Below are 16,718 nucleotides of genomic sequence, written 5' to 3' on the forward strand. Positions count from 1 at the left end.
AGTCTATGTAAGTTGTTTTAATTATCACAAAATTTATGCTTTGCACCTTGTAAGCTGTGATCTTTCAAGTGGTTAAATGGACCGAAAATAGCTCAAATGAAGAAGCTTATAAACGTTTTTAAAAACATGCATTCCATATTTCATTTTACCCAGCACTTTGATTTGCAAGAACAAAAACCCAGGTTTCTTTTTAAAACATACAGCAACATGATTGTAATTTTTTTACATGCCACAGAAGAGATTCAATTTAAAAATTAATTATTAAAAAAACCAAAAAGTGACAATTAACTTTCATTAACAAGTTTATTATTTTATAGATTCAAGCACTAAAGACTGTCATATGACTGGAAATAGTAAACAAAATTTGCTCAAATTCATAGTTAAAAGATCAATGCAAAGTCCTTAATATTTTCATTTTATTTTATTTTCATTTTATTTCATAAAATAATACACCTGAAAAGTCATAAAACACCACTTCAAAAAGCAAACAGTAATGAAAATTTAGTCAACACTGTCTTTGCAATATTTAAGTCTCAGGCACCCTCCAGTGTCTAGAGAAGAAATTACACAAGTGAGCAAGCATTTGAAGAAAAAAAGCCATGAACAAGTTTTCCTGTCAAGATAGAAGCCAACTGCATCATTTATAATAATTGCATATAACCCTGCATCAGTGATATCACACTGCACAATGTAAAAAGTATTGTGAATGGATTTCTACGGGACTTCAGAGGGTGGTATGTTCTTTGCTAGTGGAGAGGCATCTCCAAGCACACTACTTAGAAAAATACATTTACAACAGCATTTCTTACGAAGTCTGGTATTGATAAGTATTCAAGTATTCCTCAGGGAATATGATCACAATGTTTATACAGCTTGTTTATAACTTTTCTAAGGAATATAAATGAATAGTTTATTTAGCAGGACCTACACTCATAGTAAGGAAGAGGACAAACAATGCATGGAGAGCTAAACCCAGATACAAATACCCCTCCTCCCACTTTTTAATTAATGCCACACAAAACAGGAAGGTCGCATGTATACAAGCCTCTCCATGAAAGCTCACTGATTTTATGCAAAAAAACCTAAACCACTATTTTTTCCATTGGTATCTTTGTTAATTCTAAAAGTAATAAATCCTAAGATCATTTTTGTACTTGACATTCAAATGGAAACAGTTGTGACTACAGGACAGAGAAGAATGCTTATTGAATGGACAGTGTTGAAAGTTACTGTTACCAGGTAGATCCACACAAACCTAACAGAAATGGAATGAAAACTGGAAACCAAAAGTTTTTCAATTGTGATTACGGACAAACTAATATTAATTATGGATTTCTCCCTTGCACGCTGTTTGTACTTCCACAATCCAACAAAAACTTCACATACAATTTAAGTGGTAATGAGTTAACATGTTTTGAAACACATATTAAGTAACTTGAAAGTGGTTACATCCTGATTAAAGAAAACATCTTAGAGAAGATCTTGTTTTATGTTCGTGGTCAGAATTATGGCTTCAGGTATCTTCCCTCATGAGGGATTGATATAAGAATGCATGTATACTTCTGAATAAGCTCTTCACCCTCCTGGGTGTAGCATTACCAGACATGTGCAAAACTGCTAGGGCAACCCTGGGCAATCAGGCTCCTTAATGACTGATTCGGCTTCAGTCTCTTAAGGTTTGATTTTTTCCCCCTCACACTCAAAATCTTGTCTCTTATTTATTACATAACTTAGTTATGTCAGCTGCAGTCAGAGAGGCAAAAGTTTATTATTTGTCATTTGGTAAAGAACTAACACTGGGTCAGTGCTTCAGTCCAGCTCAGAATCAAGAGTTTCATCACAGAAAAATGCTGATGTCATTTTGCCCTAGTATAGCTGAAGAGATTTTTTTAAAAATTGAATGAAATCATAACAACATGGACTAAAAACCTCTTAGAATTAGTATTAAAAATATTACAAATAAACCTAGTCAGGGTGGTCTAAAAAGAGGTAGGAAACATTTAAGAAGAGGGTATACAAGATAAATATATTTACACACACACATTATATATATACATATGAGTATAAAAACATTAACAAACAGTCATTGCCCCCATAAACTTACAACTGTGCTTAACTTGACATATTGCAAGTATTTACATTGACTTCAAAGAGAGCTGACCATAATGTGCAAAACAAAGCACGATGTTACATATTTCACAAAGCACTATAGGCTTATAAAAGTCATTCTATTCAGATTTTGGCTCTTTCTAAAACTTTTTGCATGCTTTAAATAGTGATGTTCCTTTTTGCAATAGCTTCTCTGATTTGACGATCAAGTTCACTTACAATATGGTCTTCATGATTATAGACTCCTGTTCTCAGTAGGGTATCCCTCTCCTCTATCAGACGAGAGAGGTAATCATCTGTATTCTCATTTATTTTTCTACAAAGACTATCCACTCTACCAGAAGAATTATCTCTAGCATCCTGCAATTTCTTTCTCTCCTCTTCTTGTTGTTTTAGCCTGATATAGATAGAATAGAAATAATTAGAGAATATTAATCCTCATTTTGATTATCTTTGTATTTAGTCTTTAGTTTATCTACTGAACTGCAAAGTAAAATAAAGAAATCTGTGAAAGGTAAAAAAATTATTCTGTCTCTGGGAAAAATAACTACAACTAAAAAGAAATGTAATGCTTAAAAATTAACAAAACCTTCTGTATGCGCATATGTAACTATACTTGCTATCAAGGTTTCTGCTTGGTAATGTAATCTGTACTCAAATTAAAAGGGTTCAACATACAAAATTAGTGCAGACAGCTTTTGGAGGACAACATTAGATAAATTTAAAATTTTATGTATTCAAAATCACATTTTATTCTAAATATTTGTTCTTTTCTTAACACAGCAGCTATGCTTAGAACTTATGATTTAATACAGACAAAAAGCTTGGTGCTGTGCATCTGTGACCTTAACAAAAAATAATCGACATGGTTTAAACATGCATTTTTTCTACACTGCTGTAATGTTGCATTTTACAAATATGCAATCTTTACCTAAGGGGCACTAAACTGCGTTCTTTCACTGAACTGACAGCAAATTATAATCTTGATTTAACTGAATCTTCTCCTGTTTTGAGACTCACAGCAAGAGAATAGAAGCAAAGGCAACAGTGGGGGAGGAATCTTATAAATACTTCTTATACCTGTTAAGTTCATTTCTAATATCCTCCAGCTCTTGACGGTCTGTTTTCCCCAGCTCTTTTTCTTCTGCTGCCAAATAGCGCAACCTCATGTGCTCAAGCTCTTGTTGCTGCTTTTTAAGGTGAGCCATTGCATTCTCTTGTTCACGCTGCATGGGAAAGGGTGAAGACATAACTCAGTTGACTACATGATTACATGTAGAAGTGCTAATTATATCAACAGAGCAGAACTTTAGGAATGAAGTCATGACAAATACATCTCCAGGAGTTTTAGAAATGTAGGAGTTAACAAAACATCTTAGTTAATGATATCTATAATGCAGTAAGACCACTGACTATCATCGTCACAGTAAACCTGTCCAGGTTGGATCAACTGCAGCCTAGAGATATCTTCCCATTAACAAAACAGCAAAATTATTAACAAGTCCTCTTACTAACTCTAGCTTAAGTTGGTAGACATAAAACTTACTCTTCGGGAACTGCTCAAGCTACTGAGATTTATTCCTTCACTATATGGTATATGAAATTTGTTTTAGAAAATGAAAGCTAAATAGCTGCAGGAAACTTCCATCATCAGCCCCATAGTGACTAGTAGCAAAGCTTTAAGAACAGCTTTTTGTGGTTAAAAAATAAGCCTTGGAAACAAATTTCTGGCAAGGTGTCCTTTCGCAATTGTATAGTACCATGTCAAATGTTAGGTAACTTACTTTGTGGTTTTAATGAAACCAGTCTATCCATTCTAAAAGTTTGCTTGGCTCTAATTTTTAAGCTCTATACGGATACTAAAAAAATGAAGGCTTGAATCCACTTCATGACATTAAAGTGGTTTAGTAAACATGGTCCTCTCTTCATTAATTTTTCTCGCTGTCATTTTCCATATGACCTTGTGCACTAACTGTGCAGTCAGTCTTACATCCAGAATAAGACATAAGACCTCTGGCAGTTACAAAATAAGATGGGAGTTACACAAACATCCTGGATCTAGGCATATTGTGAAGTGCCAGTTTATCTTTGCAATTCTGACATTGCTTTCATCTGGAGTGTTTGATTATTAATATAATCCATATTATATTTATTATGCAGGTTAAGAAAAGGTAATTTCTTTGCTTGATATGTGTAAGCATATTATTTACACAGTCAACCTCATATTATTTGAAAGATTTTTAATAAGGTAGTTTCCTGAATTCCAGCTGCCAGCATTTTAAACACTCCCTGCTGATGATCAATAGTGGGCAAGAAGATCTGAATTTCAAAAGGAATTGGTATTAGAAAAGGCTTCAACTGTTAATGTGACTAGACAACACAACAGAGAAGTACTCAACAAGAAATCAACCCTAAAGAATCTAAAAACTTTGTTTTTATACTAAATTCAATACACCAGCCAGCCAAATTAAATGTTAAAACTTCAGTGAGACGGGTTATAAATCTTGAAGAACATCTTGCTAAAGACATACATACTAATAAAAAACCAGAAGCAGAAATCCTGTCAGAGTCTGCAGCTGATAGATGACTGAAGCATAGAAAAAGCACTTGGTGAAGATAAGGCCATAGTCCTTCCTTCTCCATCAAGAATTCATTGCAGGAGGATATTCCCATGCGAGAGAGATCCTTTTTTATGTGAGAAAGGGTTGAAGAATGCTGTAGCAAAACCTATTCTGCCTTGGGCTGAGAATAATCCACAAATACATACAGTATATATGTATGCATTTGTAGATTAAACAAGGAACAGGTTACTACAGACTACTGGTTTGTAAAATTTTCAAGAGTTATAAGGGAATCTAAACAAAAAGTTGTGACACTGACTGGAGGATAGTCTTAATCCATCACCAACACTGGTGTTTACACCACAGGAATAACTGTTTTTCCATTTTTTATTTTATTCTTTATTTAAATAGAGGCCTTAGAAATATCCAGAAAGTACCAGCAGAACTTAACTTCCATAGTGGCCAACAGGTCATAGGGGTATACCAGGAAGAATTAATCTAGCTTTTAGAAAAGTCACTCTTCCCACCCTTCTTAAAAACCCAAACAAGCACCACACTAAAGAAACCTCCTACCAAACACACAACTAAGCAGTCACAGGAAAAAGTCCTCTCAGCTGACTCAGGGTTTACAACACCAGAGAAAGGACAGCAATTGATCATCTCCACAACAGCAAAACGGTCAAAGTGGAATTCCACAAGAATCTACCCTTCAACATATTAATTAATGAGGAAATCGCTATGGAAGTTTGCTTCTGTTACAATGTAATTCAGCAGGGAAAAAGTGGATGTGTAAAGAGTGGGATACTACAGAGATAAAAACAAAAAGGAAGCAGTTTGAAAAGGAAACAGATAAATAAAGAATACATTCACTTAAGTCCATTAAAGACAACAGCCGGAACGGCCCTGCTGGCTCACAATGTACTTAACTGACTGAGGGCTGCTGGAGGCCATTCAGGTATCCAAGCTGCATTTCTAGATCTCGTGCACCTACTGCTGGCCTCTGTATGGACCAGACTGATATTTCACATCATTTCAACTAGTTGGATCTTTCTCACCCAATGAAAAGTATGGCTGAAACTTGAAACTAGGTATGCCTCAAACTAGAGACATAATTCAAGTTATTGAAAGAATGGAAGTTAATCACTTAAGCAATATGCTTGAGCACACAAGGAGCTTCTTGACCACAGAAAGTTTTGAAATAAGATAGATATTTGTGCTTGAAAAAAAAAATCCCTACATATAAAGCAGCACTGTTGAAGTATTTGATGCAAGAGGCAGAGAGTGGGTATTACTCCAAGTCTGTAAAATTGGTGTATCTCTATAATTCTGTGAGAAAATTAATTCTGAAAATACATGGTGCAAAAATTGACCAAAAACTAAATACTAAAAAGCTGATGCAAAACAGAGTAGCACTTGTTACTAGGACAGCAATGCTTACACATAAACACAAACCATCACATAGCTGTGACTATACTGAGTAGGAGCCTTCTAATCCAGTCCTTCAGTTTGTGAAGTATATTACTCTGACCTATGAGGGAAAATTTTGAAAGTGCTCTTCCACCTGCACTGCAGAAGAAAAGCATAACTGCAGCAGCCTGTGGGACCACAGGTTTCATGACATCCTGATGTGCTACTATTTGAGGCAGGGAAGTTCAATGATCCATACATTTCTGCTGCCCAGCAACATGCTCACAATGGCAACCTGAGAGCAAAAAAGGCATTTTAGACTAGCTTAAAGAAGTGGTATATAGACTAAGTACATATTCTTAATGTTAATAGAACAATGTCTATTTTAAACTGTATCTATCAGACCACAAAGAGGACACACTACTCCCAATGCTTTCATATTCATCAGAGCATTATTTAATATATTGGTCCTTTATGCGCTCACTGAACAAATTCATTTGAGAAACATAACTTTTAAATAAATATCTTTAATAATGTTTAATTAAACCAAGAAAGACACAACAGAGAATGATGAAGAAGCCAAGGAAAGAGGAAGGAAAAGCGAGCCTTTTCTGCAGAATCCTTTGTTCAGTTCCTGTTCCTTTTGATATTTTTCTCTGGAGAAAAATTCTATCAAAAAACCCAACAAACACAAAATCAACCAAAACCAGCATCACTAGTGAATATACTCTTTGCTAGGGATAATGGTCCCAGATTTGTAGGGAAGCAAGATTAAATATAGTGCGTGCTAAATTCTTTTTTACTCAATAAAGGAGAGAAACACCTTTATCAGTACATTTTGTCTCCAAGCTAACGTTGGGTAGGAATTCCTTTCAGATAAATGTGATTTCATATCTAATTTGATTACTAATAAAATTATGATGTAAACATGGCAAATATTTGGCACTTATTTATTTGGGGTGTAAAGGGAAAAAGTCCAGATTAATTGAAGTCATGAAAGTCAAGAATTTTAGAGGTGTGCCATGTTATGGCCCTGGATAGCAACATTTAAGCACAATCATATTAAATTAAAAAAATAAAAATCAACATTTTCTGTAGCAAGATTTTTCTACCATTCAGTTCATGACAGTCCAGCTTGGAAAACAGACACTAAAACAAGTGAGAAGGGATTCTTTCATGATTGATCCTGTGTGTAATTTACATTACACACTTCATATTCTGTGCTTTTCAAATGTCTTTCCCAACATTAGTCTTTGACTCCTTTAAAAAGTCTGTCATAACAATTTGTAGGGTGCATAACAGAAAACTTGTTCTATGTATACCATTCTTAGCAGAGCACGAGAAGCCCATTTCCTAATAATCCATCAATACAAGAAGATGGCAAAGGATTTACAACAGTTTGATAAGAAGGGAGGCATGCTCACTTTAAATTAATTTATATACAATTCTGTTATGATCTGTTGAGAGACCATAAAAAGACTGTATCTTGTTATAGTGAGAGAGAAGGAAGAATTTTTTTACACATATCAGTGATGAATCTGGTGTCACTTTATCAGACACTCAGGTATTAAATCCACTTTTTCCATGACAATGTAAAAAACCACTGAGCAACAAGCATTCTTCTTTTTTAAATAGGGAAGGAACAGAGCTCTACTGTATAGCAGGACTTGAAAAATAGCAGAATTTATTGTGAGATGTTTCAAAGCAAAACGTCAATTAATAAAACACTTCTGCACATTTACTATATGCATAAAATTAAGTCCAACATTTCTAAATCCTTTTGTTGAAACAACAATCTTCATTTTATTCTGTGTATACTGAAAAATTGAGTTCTTGTTGAATACTTGGTATTCTTCAAGTGTACTTCAGTGCACACAAGTGCATACATGTTGCAGGCTGAAAACTCTTAGTCAAGACTTTCTGGCTAACTTTCCAAATTTTACTCCTATAATATATCCTAAAATAAGGAGTATTTCAGATTTCTTCCCAGCTGCTTATTCTATACAGTCAGGCTGTTTCAAATCTCAATAAGAAGTACTACTATTTTTGTTCCTAACCTTTTGTATTTTTAAATCGTACCTAAGGGAACACTCCAGAATCATCAGCTGCTGGACACTAAAGGCAACTTTATGAACAGAATATAAAACCCACCAGAAACTCAGAACACTTGGAAATATATTATACTTACACCATCACCCAACCATCAGCCACTATCCCACAGTAAGGCAGCAAGAGATTAATCAAGAATATCATATGTAAGAACATCAAGAATTATCTCTGCAATATGTATTAATTGGTGTAGACACCTTCTCCTGCACTACTTTCTCAGCACTTCTAATCCTCCTACTCCTCTTGCTCCTTTTCCTTCAGCCCCTCACCCATCTCCTTAAATTATACTTATCAACAATATTCCTTATAAATTTCACATTTTTCCATTTTCCTCCACAAACAAAATAAATCCATACCAAACAAGTCTGCATTCTAGTTATCAGATAACATACTTGAAGGTTTTACTAATTTTCTTCACCAGTTTTCATCTCTAATGTAGTGCTTGAGGAATGCAATACTGTTTTAAAAGCTTGTATGGTGGAAATCTCAATCACGTTTTGAAACTTATGATACTACAGAAATATCAGCATTTAACAAAAATTACTGATAATAAAAAACCATCAAAATTTGAATTATAATCAGATCATTAAAGAATCCCTGTATGCCACCAGGTGCTTTAGTTAAGAGGCTCTTCAATCAAGGAAGCACAATCTTTATTTTGCCGTAGCTGCCTATAAATCCAAAAGGGAGATGTAAACATACATACACTAGACTAAACAATGGCTATATAGCAGCCACTATTCACTCTCCCACTCATACATACCATGCAAGTCTGTGGGAAAAACTTACGATTGAAGCTGAGGAACTCAAGTAAAGTTTTCTGAAAATAACCCAGAGCTGACAAGTCAGTAGGAGGGCCTGGATGGTTTCAAGACACAGTTTTTAACCAAGATTTAGACTTTCAACTGTGGGGTTTTTTTTTGTGTGTGTGTGTGTGTGTGCCTTTTTATGTTTTTACCAAAGATTTACATCCTAACCTTGGGTAAATTACTTATAAATTAATCAAATTAATTACTGAGTGGAAAAGCAAGATACTGGACAAGACAGAATGAATTGTCAGCCAGCTAATATGGTCTATGCTGTTTTAAACAAATACCTCAGTGCTGGTTCTAACAGGTCTGTAAGACACAAACAACTTTAGAAAACTTATAAAAATACTTCTTCCAGAACAGTGGATGCATGTACATATTGAGATTTTGGCTATTTAGAGTAAATCTAACTGAGATAATCGACTTCTGAAAATGACATTTCTGCCAATTTTGATTCTTGTCTTGATAAAATGTTTCTTACACCCAGACAGGTACTAAATTTAATATCTAAATTCTGTGTAAACATAGATGCAATTTCATGTAAATAGTGATGATTCCTCTGAGAAATAATGTTCACCTAAAAAAAAACAAATAGGAAATCTCATTTGTGTAGTACTTAGGTCACCCAATCACCAAACACTGAAAGAGTTTTTGAAATCTCCAGAAATGTTAACATTTACCTGGGTGCACAGATTATGTAGTTAATTTGATGACATTTTTGTCTCCCTAAAAGTTGAACAGGGCTATAACAACTGAAGCATTAATACAGACTTTTACTGAGTAAAAGAGAAAAGTAAGCTGGGTGAAGTCTACTGTCACTCAGTTTTACAAACTAATTTAAATTTAACCAACTTCTGTATTTTCTAAGTACAGGTAAATATGATGTATGTGTGCCTTTGTGTACTTCAATAAAACTGGCACTGTGTTTAGCATTCAAAGTCCTACCCATGGAGAAACTTAGATCATATTCTATTAACAGTCCCATACTTTAAGTTATGTGCAATGTCTCTTATATTCTGCAAAATATAAAACTATCCCAGATGTATGCTAAGAACTAGTTCCAAAGTAAAAGAAAACTTTTTAATTAAGGAAACATTGACTTTTATGGTTGCAAATCAGAAGAGCATTTTACTAAATGCTTAGCCTGTAGATTATGCTTCTTTAATTCACAAATTGACTGCACCGGGTCACCTTTAAGTAATGGAAATCTCTGTTTAAACATTTTTTTGGCAATGGGCACAAAGCATTAGATCTCATTTCCAAGACTTACCAGCTGGGTTTTGTCATTAACATTTATTAACAATCTAAGATACGGCTTTCAGCGTCTAATCCTCACTACACAAATGTTTTGTGTAGTTCTCTAGAGAGCTTTGGTGTGACAAATTACTGGCACAGATTACAGCCCTGTGGCTATTCACCAGAGGCAACACAAAATTAACATGGTACTAATCCAATTCAAACAAGAAATTGGTCAGACTATGCACAATTGCACAAATCATCTGAACTAAAGCAAACCTAGAATTCCTTAAGCTACAGTTTCCAAATTTATATTTAAAACACAGTAAGTTTTTTTTTTAATCAGATTTGCTTCAACTTTTATTTGGCTCTTTAAAGCCACTTAGTCTATTGATAAAGGTTTTAATTATAGATGAAGCACAAGGAGTATAAAAACCACAAGAAACTGCATTGAGAGGGTTTGTTCTGTTGTAGAAGTTTTAGGTAGCATAATCCACTGCACATGCCAACGTATTTCATGGTTCAGACTTTCATCAAGAGGTTCAGTTGAAACCATCAACACATATTAATGAAATCAGTTCACCAGGTCTTGGGTGATGAAATTTGTAACAAGAACCTGATAGTGATATACATGAGTGTTAGTGTGGCAAGTGACAATCTTTGCTTTTAATCTATGGGAAATTTTAAAACATGCAAGAAAAAATAGGCTGGATATTTCATGACTGCTGAAGAAATCTTAATCAGAGGGATAAGGTTTATATTCCTCCTATCACCTTCTCAAGCATAGATGTTTCACAAATTGTAGATGATTCCTTTTATCACTCAGCAAAAGAGGTACAATTTGAAGACTGCAAATGAAGGTTAGTTTTGACTTACTAACTAAAAATCACTGCGGTGTGCATTGACTCTCTTCAAACATAAATACAGACTAAAGAAGCACTATAAAATAGAAGAACACAGGCTTAACTTCTTATTCTCCAAAACCTGAATATTCTATCAGTAGAAACGAAGCAGGTACCATAATCTTTAAGAAAACCCAACACTGTTCCTTCAGGTTGGAAGTAAGTGTGAATACAGGCAATAAAAACCTTTTACTAAATGTGAATACTGAAGGTCTGTGCTCATGTCAAGGTTTGTTCATGAATCGATTAGGATTAATGACCTACTAATTTGTTTGTCTGCACATAGTTTAGCTAATGTTTACTGGAATTCACGAAAGACACATGATGACAAAACACAACATGTAATACAGATTCAACTAGGATGAAACTGCTACTACTGCACGTTTAAACAGAGTAATTTCAAGTCAAAAGTATACTATTTTACTTCTAGGTTTTAACAGAGCTCTTATGTATCTGTGGACATCTATATAGATACAGTTATATATTACATTAGCAGGTTAGAATTTCCAAAAGCAGAGAAAAATTTCACATCCAGTGTAAGTTAAGTTTTCTTCATTTTATGCATTCATCAAAACTTAAACCCTTATTTCTAAAAGTGAAGGTTTGTTTCTCATCTTTACCCTTCATTCATTATACAAATAAAATACAAAACAGTTATTATGTAACTGTCCGAGATGGTTGGGATTATGGCAAAATATTTTCCTGGAAGAGCTGATGCAGAATTATTTGGAATTAAACCAAACCTTTTATGCTTCTAATCGCGTCTGCTTTTAAATAGTTCAGCCTTCTTTGCAGGTCTGAGCCTTGGTCTTTCCTGAGTTCAAAGTCAAACACAAGCTAGTTTTGCTGTTCTCATTTTTGTTAAAAGCACAGCTGAGAGCTTTACTTTGCGAAAACAAACACTAATAACACGAAAACAGTAGTTAACAGTAATCCCAGCAGCTTCCAACATGACAATAACTTGGTTGTCTCATATGACCAATGAAAACCTGCATACCTGTTTTAACCTTGCAAGTTCTTTCAAAGCCCTCGTCCATTGTTGTTTGTAGTGAAGCTTTGACTTGGTAGCTGACTCTAACTTTCTTTCAAGTTCAACCTAAAAGCAATTAAAATCATATCAGCTGAAGCAATAACAGCAGTAACAATCACTGAAAGATGTATATATACAAAGGGTCTGGTTTAAGAAAAGTGTTTATGTAGCATAATATACAACATCATCTAAAGCTGTTATACACTATAACATAAATATTATGGCACAAGAACATTTTCTTGTTTAAAATATAACCTTATTTTTATTGGATGGCCGTCTATACAAAGAAAAAGATTAGTTTCTAGCACTAAATCTACTGATGTAACCTTAAATTTAAGATTCTCAGATCAGCCATCCCCTCAATCCTTTTTTGATTCAAAGTAAGATTATAAACACTAATTTAATGAAAATGCTGATGGATAAATCCCACTTAAAAAGGTACATAGATTTTTTTTTTTAGTTTGCTGATGGGAGATATGGCTTACATTATTTTCTCTGAAATACCCATCTGCTCCAGCCATTCTTTAAAATCTCTGCATCTAGTGTGAACCTACGATATTACCAACTAAATACATCTTCAAAAGTTTTTACCGCTAAAAAAATAATTTCATTATCTGTGCAAAAAATTTTGTATTAAAAGACAAATGAAAATACTTATAAACACAATTAAAAATTAAGTATTTTTCACATCTCTGAGGAAGTACTTTTTTTGAATCTGACAAAAATTATTTTCATTAAACTTGTGAAGATCTTAAAGAACTGGTTTGTTTAGTTCATCTAACAAAAATAGGAAATCTAAAAATATTTAATGTAAGAGCTTAAAAAGTCTGTAGAAGCACAAAAATATTTTCCATAAGTTGCTTGCATTATTAGAAGTTATTAAAGCACAGAGCAACATACAGACTGAATACAGACAGGCCACATTAGTGAGTATATTTTGTGCCAAGAAGCCTGGCCGTTTTTTTTTTTCAGCTTATTTCACCAACAATTTTACTCAAATCTCACAATAACTCTGAGCATTAAATGACCATATCTGTGGCTTTAATTAAATTCTCTACTGTGGGAATATATGGCTTTTTAGCAAATCAATTATGACAGTGATTCCATTTTATTGATAAGTGACAAAACTTCTTTGCAGAAATACTTAATTATGAAAATGCAAATAATGGAAAACCAGTTTAAATTAATCCTCAAGAAAATCATCTTTCTTCAGTTTTTTAAACAGAATGTTCAGACACCCCATCATAAATCATTATTCAAATATATAGGTTATGGTTTTTTCCTGTGTTGGAGGCTAACATTAGCGCTTCCTCTACAGAAGTAAGGCAACTGTTGATGTTATTTGTGTCTGAATATTTAAACCCTGAAGAAATTATTGGAAAAAGTAAACCAAAATGGACAAATTAACACTTCCTCACACAGTAGTACTCTACATCCCTTTTATCAATGAACACACCATTGTGACAATTTTTAAGTACTAGAAAAATCCAACATACCTTTTCTAAAGTGAGAAGATTTATTTCTGATTGTAGCTGGATTTCTGGTTTGCTACTTTGCTGTTCTTTGTATTGCTGGAACTCCTTCTCTAAAGTCTTATGCTTATTTTCTGCTTCAAAAAGCTACATTAAAGAAACCAAAATGCAAGTTAGCAGAAAAGCCCATTCACAGACAAATAATTAGATGACCGAATTTAAGTTACCTCTTAGTCCTTGGAACCAACATTTTACTGTCAATTATCTGATATAAAACAGACACTGAAAATTACACATTCATAATAAATGATTTCTTGATGATGGCACACAGCAATGTTTTAATAGGAAGAGTTTTAAGAAGGATTTTTGCTCAGTACTGGAAAGAAAAAAACAAGTCTGTCCTCATAAACATAATATCAAGATTTATGCATATTTTTGTTCACATTTCTAAAACAACTTGCAGAAGAAATACAGAAAGCATAATACTAAGATTTACACATCTTTTGAAGAAAGCCAGTGTTATCTACTATATGAAGTTTTATTACTTACTGAATTTCACAGCATAAGTTTTTTAGGAATGTCTGTGAAAGGAAACGACTACTAATTTGTACAGCCAAATGATTTAGAAGAAAGCCTAAAGTAGAAAGGCTTCAGTGACTAATGACTTAATGCTGAGTACCTCTGCCCTCACAGTGTATTTCCACAGTTTCAAGAAGATTTTTATAAAGAGAGTGCTTTGCTTTTTACATACAATGGGTAATTTGAAAAATGATGCCAATACACAATTACTTGCTACAGAGAAAGTAATGAAGTCAAATGTTTAACAGCATTTTTTATAATATATTAAAAATACTAAGAACTTTTTGTGAGATTTTCTTCTTTTGTTAAATATTACTCAACTATAAATACCTTAATACACCTGATGGAACTGAAGCATTCCACACTAGAAAATGATCCCATGTGCTGATCTTGTATTTATGTCCAACTAGATAATGCAAGTATTTACATGAATTCTATCCCACAGTTTAAATACTGGGTGAAAATGCTTTAGAGAACTCATTTCTGTTTCAAAGCTAACAATTTCTACTAGTACAATAATAGTTTAATTCTTTGGATCTTCTAATTGGGTCAGCTTTATTTTTCTCCCAGATTTCGGCTTTTTGCATTTATAATTGTTACACAATGGATGTAAGAAAGCAAAGATATTTCCCAGGGAGCGATACAAAAACAGAGTTTGCTGTCATTCTTTTTCACACAGAACTACAATAACCTATTGAACTTGAACAAAAGATACTGCTGTTTAACACCTTTCATTTTTACCTATTTATTTTTAAAAGAGACAGAGACATAATGCCAAAGAATAACCAATTTCTTTAGCTATTAAAAATATCAGCTCTCCCTGGAACTTCTAAAACAATATTTAATTTCTTGTTTTGTTCTGGAAGCACTTTCAAAAACTGCCTATCTTATGAGAACTCAGAACTATGGACATGAAGAAACAATAAAAATTCCACAAATAAAGCACAACTTCCTTATTCAGAAAGATGTTCCTCAAGGTGGATGCTTCAAGGATCTCCTCTTGTACATAGTGGGGCTTACCTCAAAACAGGTTGAATTCTAGAGATCTCTAAGTATCTAAGTGTGGAAATTGTGTATTGACAAATCCTTTTAAAAGGACTTTGCAGTAAAAAACCCAAAAAAGTCACACAGACAAAAAATTCCACATCCAAAAAGGTCTTAAAAGAAGAGACTCATCTGGTGGCAACAGAAACTTTCTGCTTGTGCAAATTACAAAGAGCAGGGCCCTAGAGTGAAACTCCAAAGTAAGCAAACAAAACCTCACCCCCAACAAAGCAAAAGAAAAAAGCCTGTCTCATGCTCAATATAGGGCAACAACCATCACATATTGAAGCATAGCAGGAACAGCACAGAGGAAGACAGCCAGGACGCTCCAGAAAAAAATGGCCTTAGTACAAAACAAGAGAAAACATAGTGGGACTTGTGTTTGGAAGAGAAACAGAACAACAGCCACCTATGTAATCAGGAACAGTATGTTGCACAGGCACTAAAGGAGCCTTCATAATTAGTAAGAAATGTGCTTAAAATTAATAAAAAGAAGTTTTTAAATACAAAAGACATAATTAAATTTCAGAACTCACTGCCATAGGATGTTGCAATACTAAATACTTTTTTAAAGGAATCATATGAGATCATGAAGAAAACTTTCATAGATGGCTACTGAGTTTGAAACTGATTCTGGCAAAGAGTACATATAACCCTTAATGGTATTGCTGGATATACCAAAACTGCATTTTTTTCAGAGTCTCACTTCCTTTTTTCTTATCCTCTAAATCCAGCCATTGCTCCACCACAATACTGAGCTAAGTGATCTTCAGTCAGACAACTCTATGTCTGTTCTGAATAGGAAAAATAAAGTGATTGTGATTTTACTTTATTTAGATTCTGTTTTATTTAGAAAAGGTCAGTTGAAGCTAAAAATGGTCAGTGGGAGCTGAAAGAATGAATAATTAGGAATACTAGCTGGTGGCATTTGGCCACTTGAACAAGAGCTACTGGCAGCGGTAAACAACACAAAATGCAAAAGTGATCTGCTTATCACTTTGAATAGGACGGCATTCTGCAGTTTCTTCATCTCGATTCAGTGAGTGCTCTGAAGTAGAACAGTCAAAATAACTATCTTCAAGGTTAGCAACATTTTTGTATTAACTACATTTTAAAAAAGTTCACTGTATTGTGGTTGACATATGCTAACGAATAAAGAAGTATGTTAAGAACAGTATTTATTACAGAACTAAAATCTCACAAAAATCTATTAGAACTCTTCCTATGTACAAAAATATGGCTTTGGTGATACAGTTTTTCGAACAGTGAAAGCTAATATTGGATTATCACTATCACATATTAGACACAAAAAACAAAGCAAGTAATTAATCTACATAAACAAAATACTTTTCAGAACACTTAGGCATTTGTAAGATTTAATCTACTTAATAACAAATTATGTGTCTAATGCTATAACAGCTTAAAAAAATACGTACTAACTTTTACAGTTTACTTTAACA

General features: G+C 33.7%; 1 protein-coding gene across 2 annotated transcripts in view; it reads right to left on the minus strand.

The window, feature by feature from the left end:
- Window positions 1-289: 289 nt before the first annotated feature.
- The window catches only part of CEP120 (centrosomal protein 120), a 37,804-nt gene continuing 21,375 nt past the window's right edge, over window positions 290-16,718 (minus strand). The window contains exons 18-21 of one of the 2 annotated variants that reach the window (XM_059492894.1): window positions 13,660-13,782; window positions 12,131-12,229; window positions 3,190-3,335; window positions 290-2,506 (exon numbers count right to left, since the gene is read on the minus strand). In XM_059492894.1, the coding sequence (XP_059348877.1) occupies window positions 2,269-2,506; window positions 3,190-3,335; window positions 12,131-12,229; window positions 13,660-13,782 (606 nt within the window). In that variant the 3' untranslated portion in view covers window positions 290-2,268. Of the gene's footprint in view, window positions 2,507-3,189; window positions 3,336-10,689; window positions 10,848-12,130; window positions 12,230-13,659; window positions 13,783-16,718 lie in introns of those variants that run through there. The other variant, XM_059492895.1, reaches the window with a different exon arrangement.

This window comes from Ammospiza nelsoni, chromosome Z (genome assembly GCF_027579445.1).
Source record: "Ammospiza nelsoni isolate bAmmNel1 chromosome Z, bAmmNel1.pri, whole genome shotgun sequence".
NCBI lineage: Eukaryota > Metazoa > Chordata > Aves > Passeriformes > Passerellidae > Ammospiza > Ammospiza nelsoni.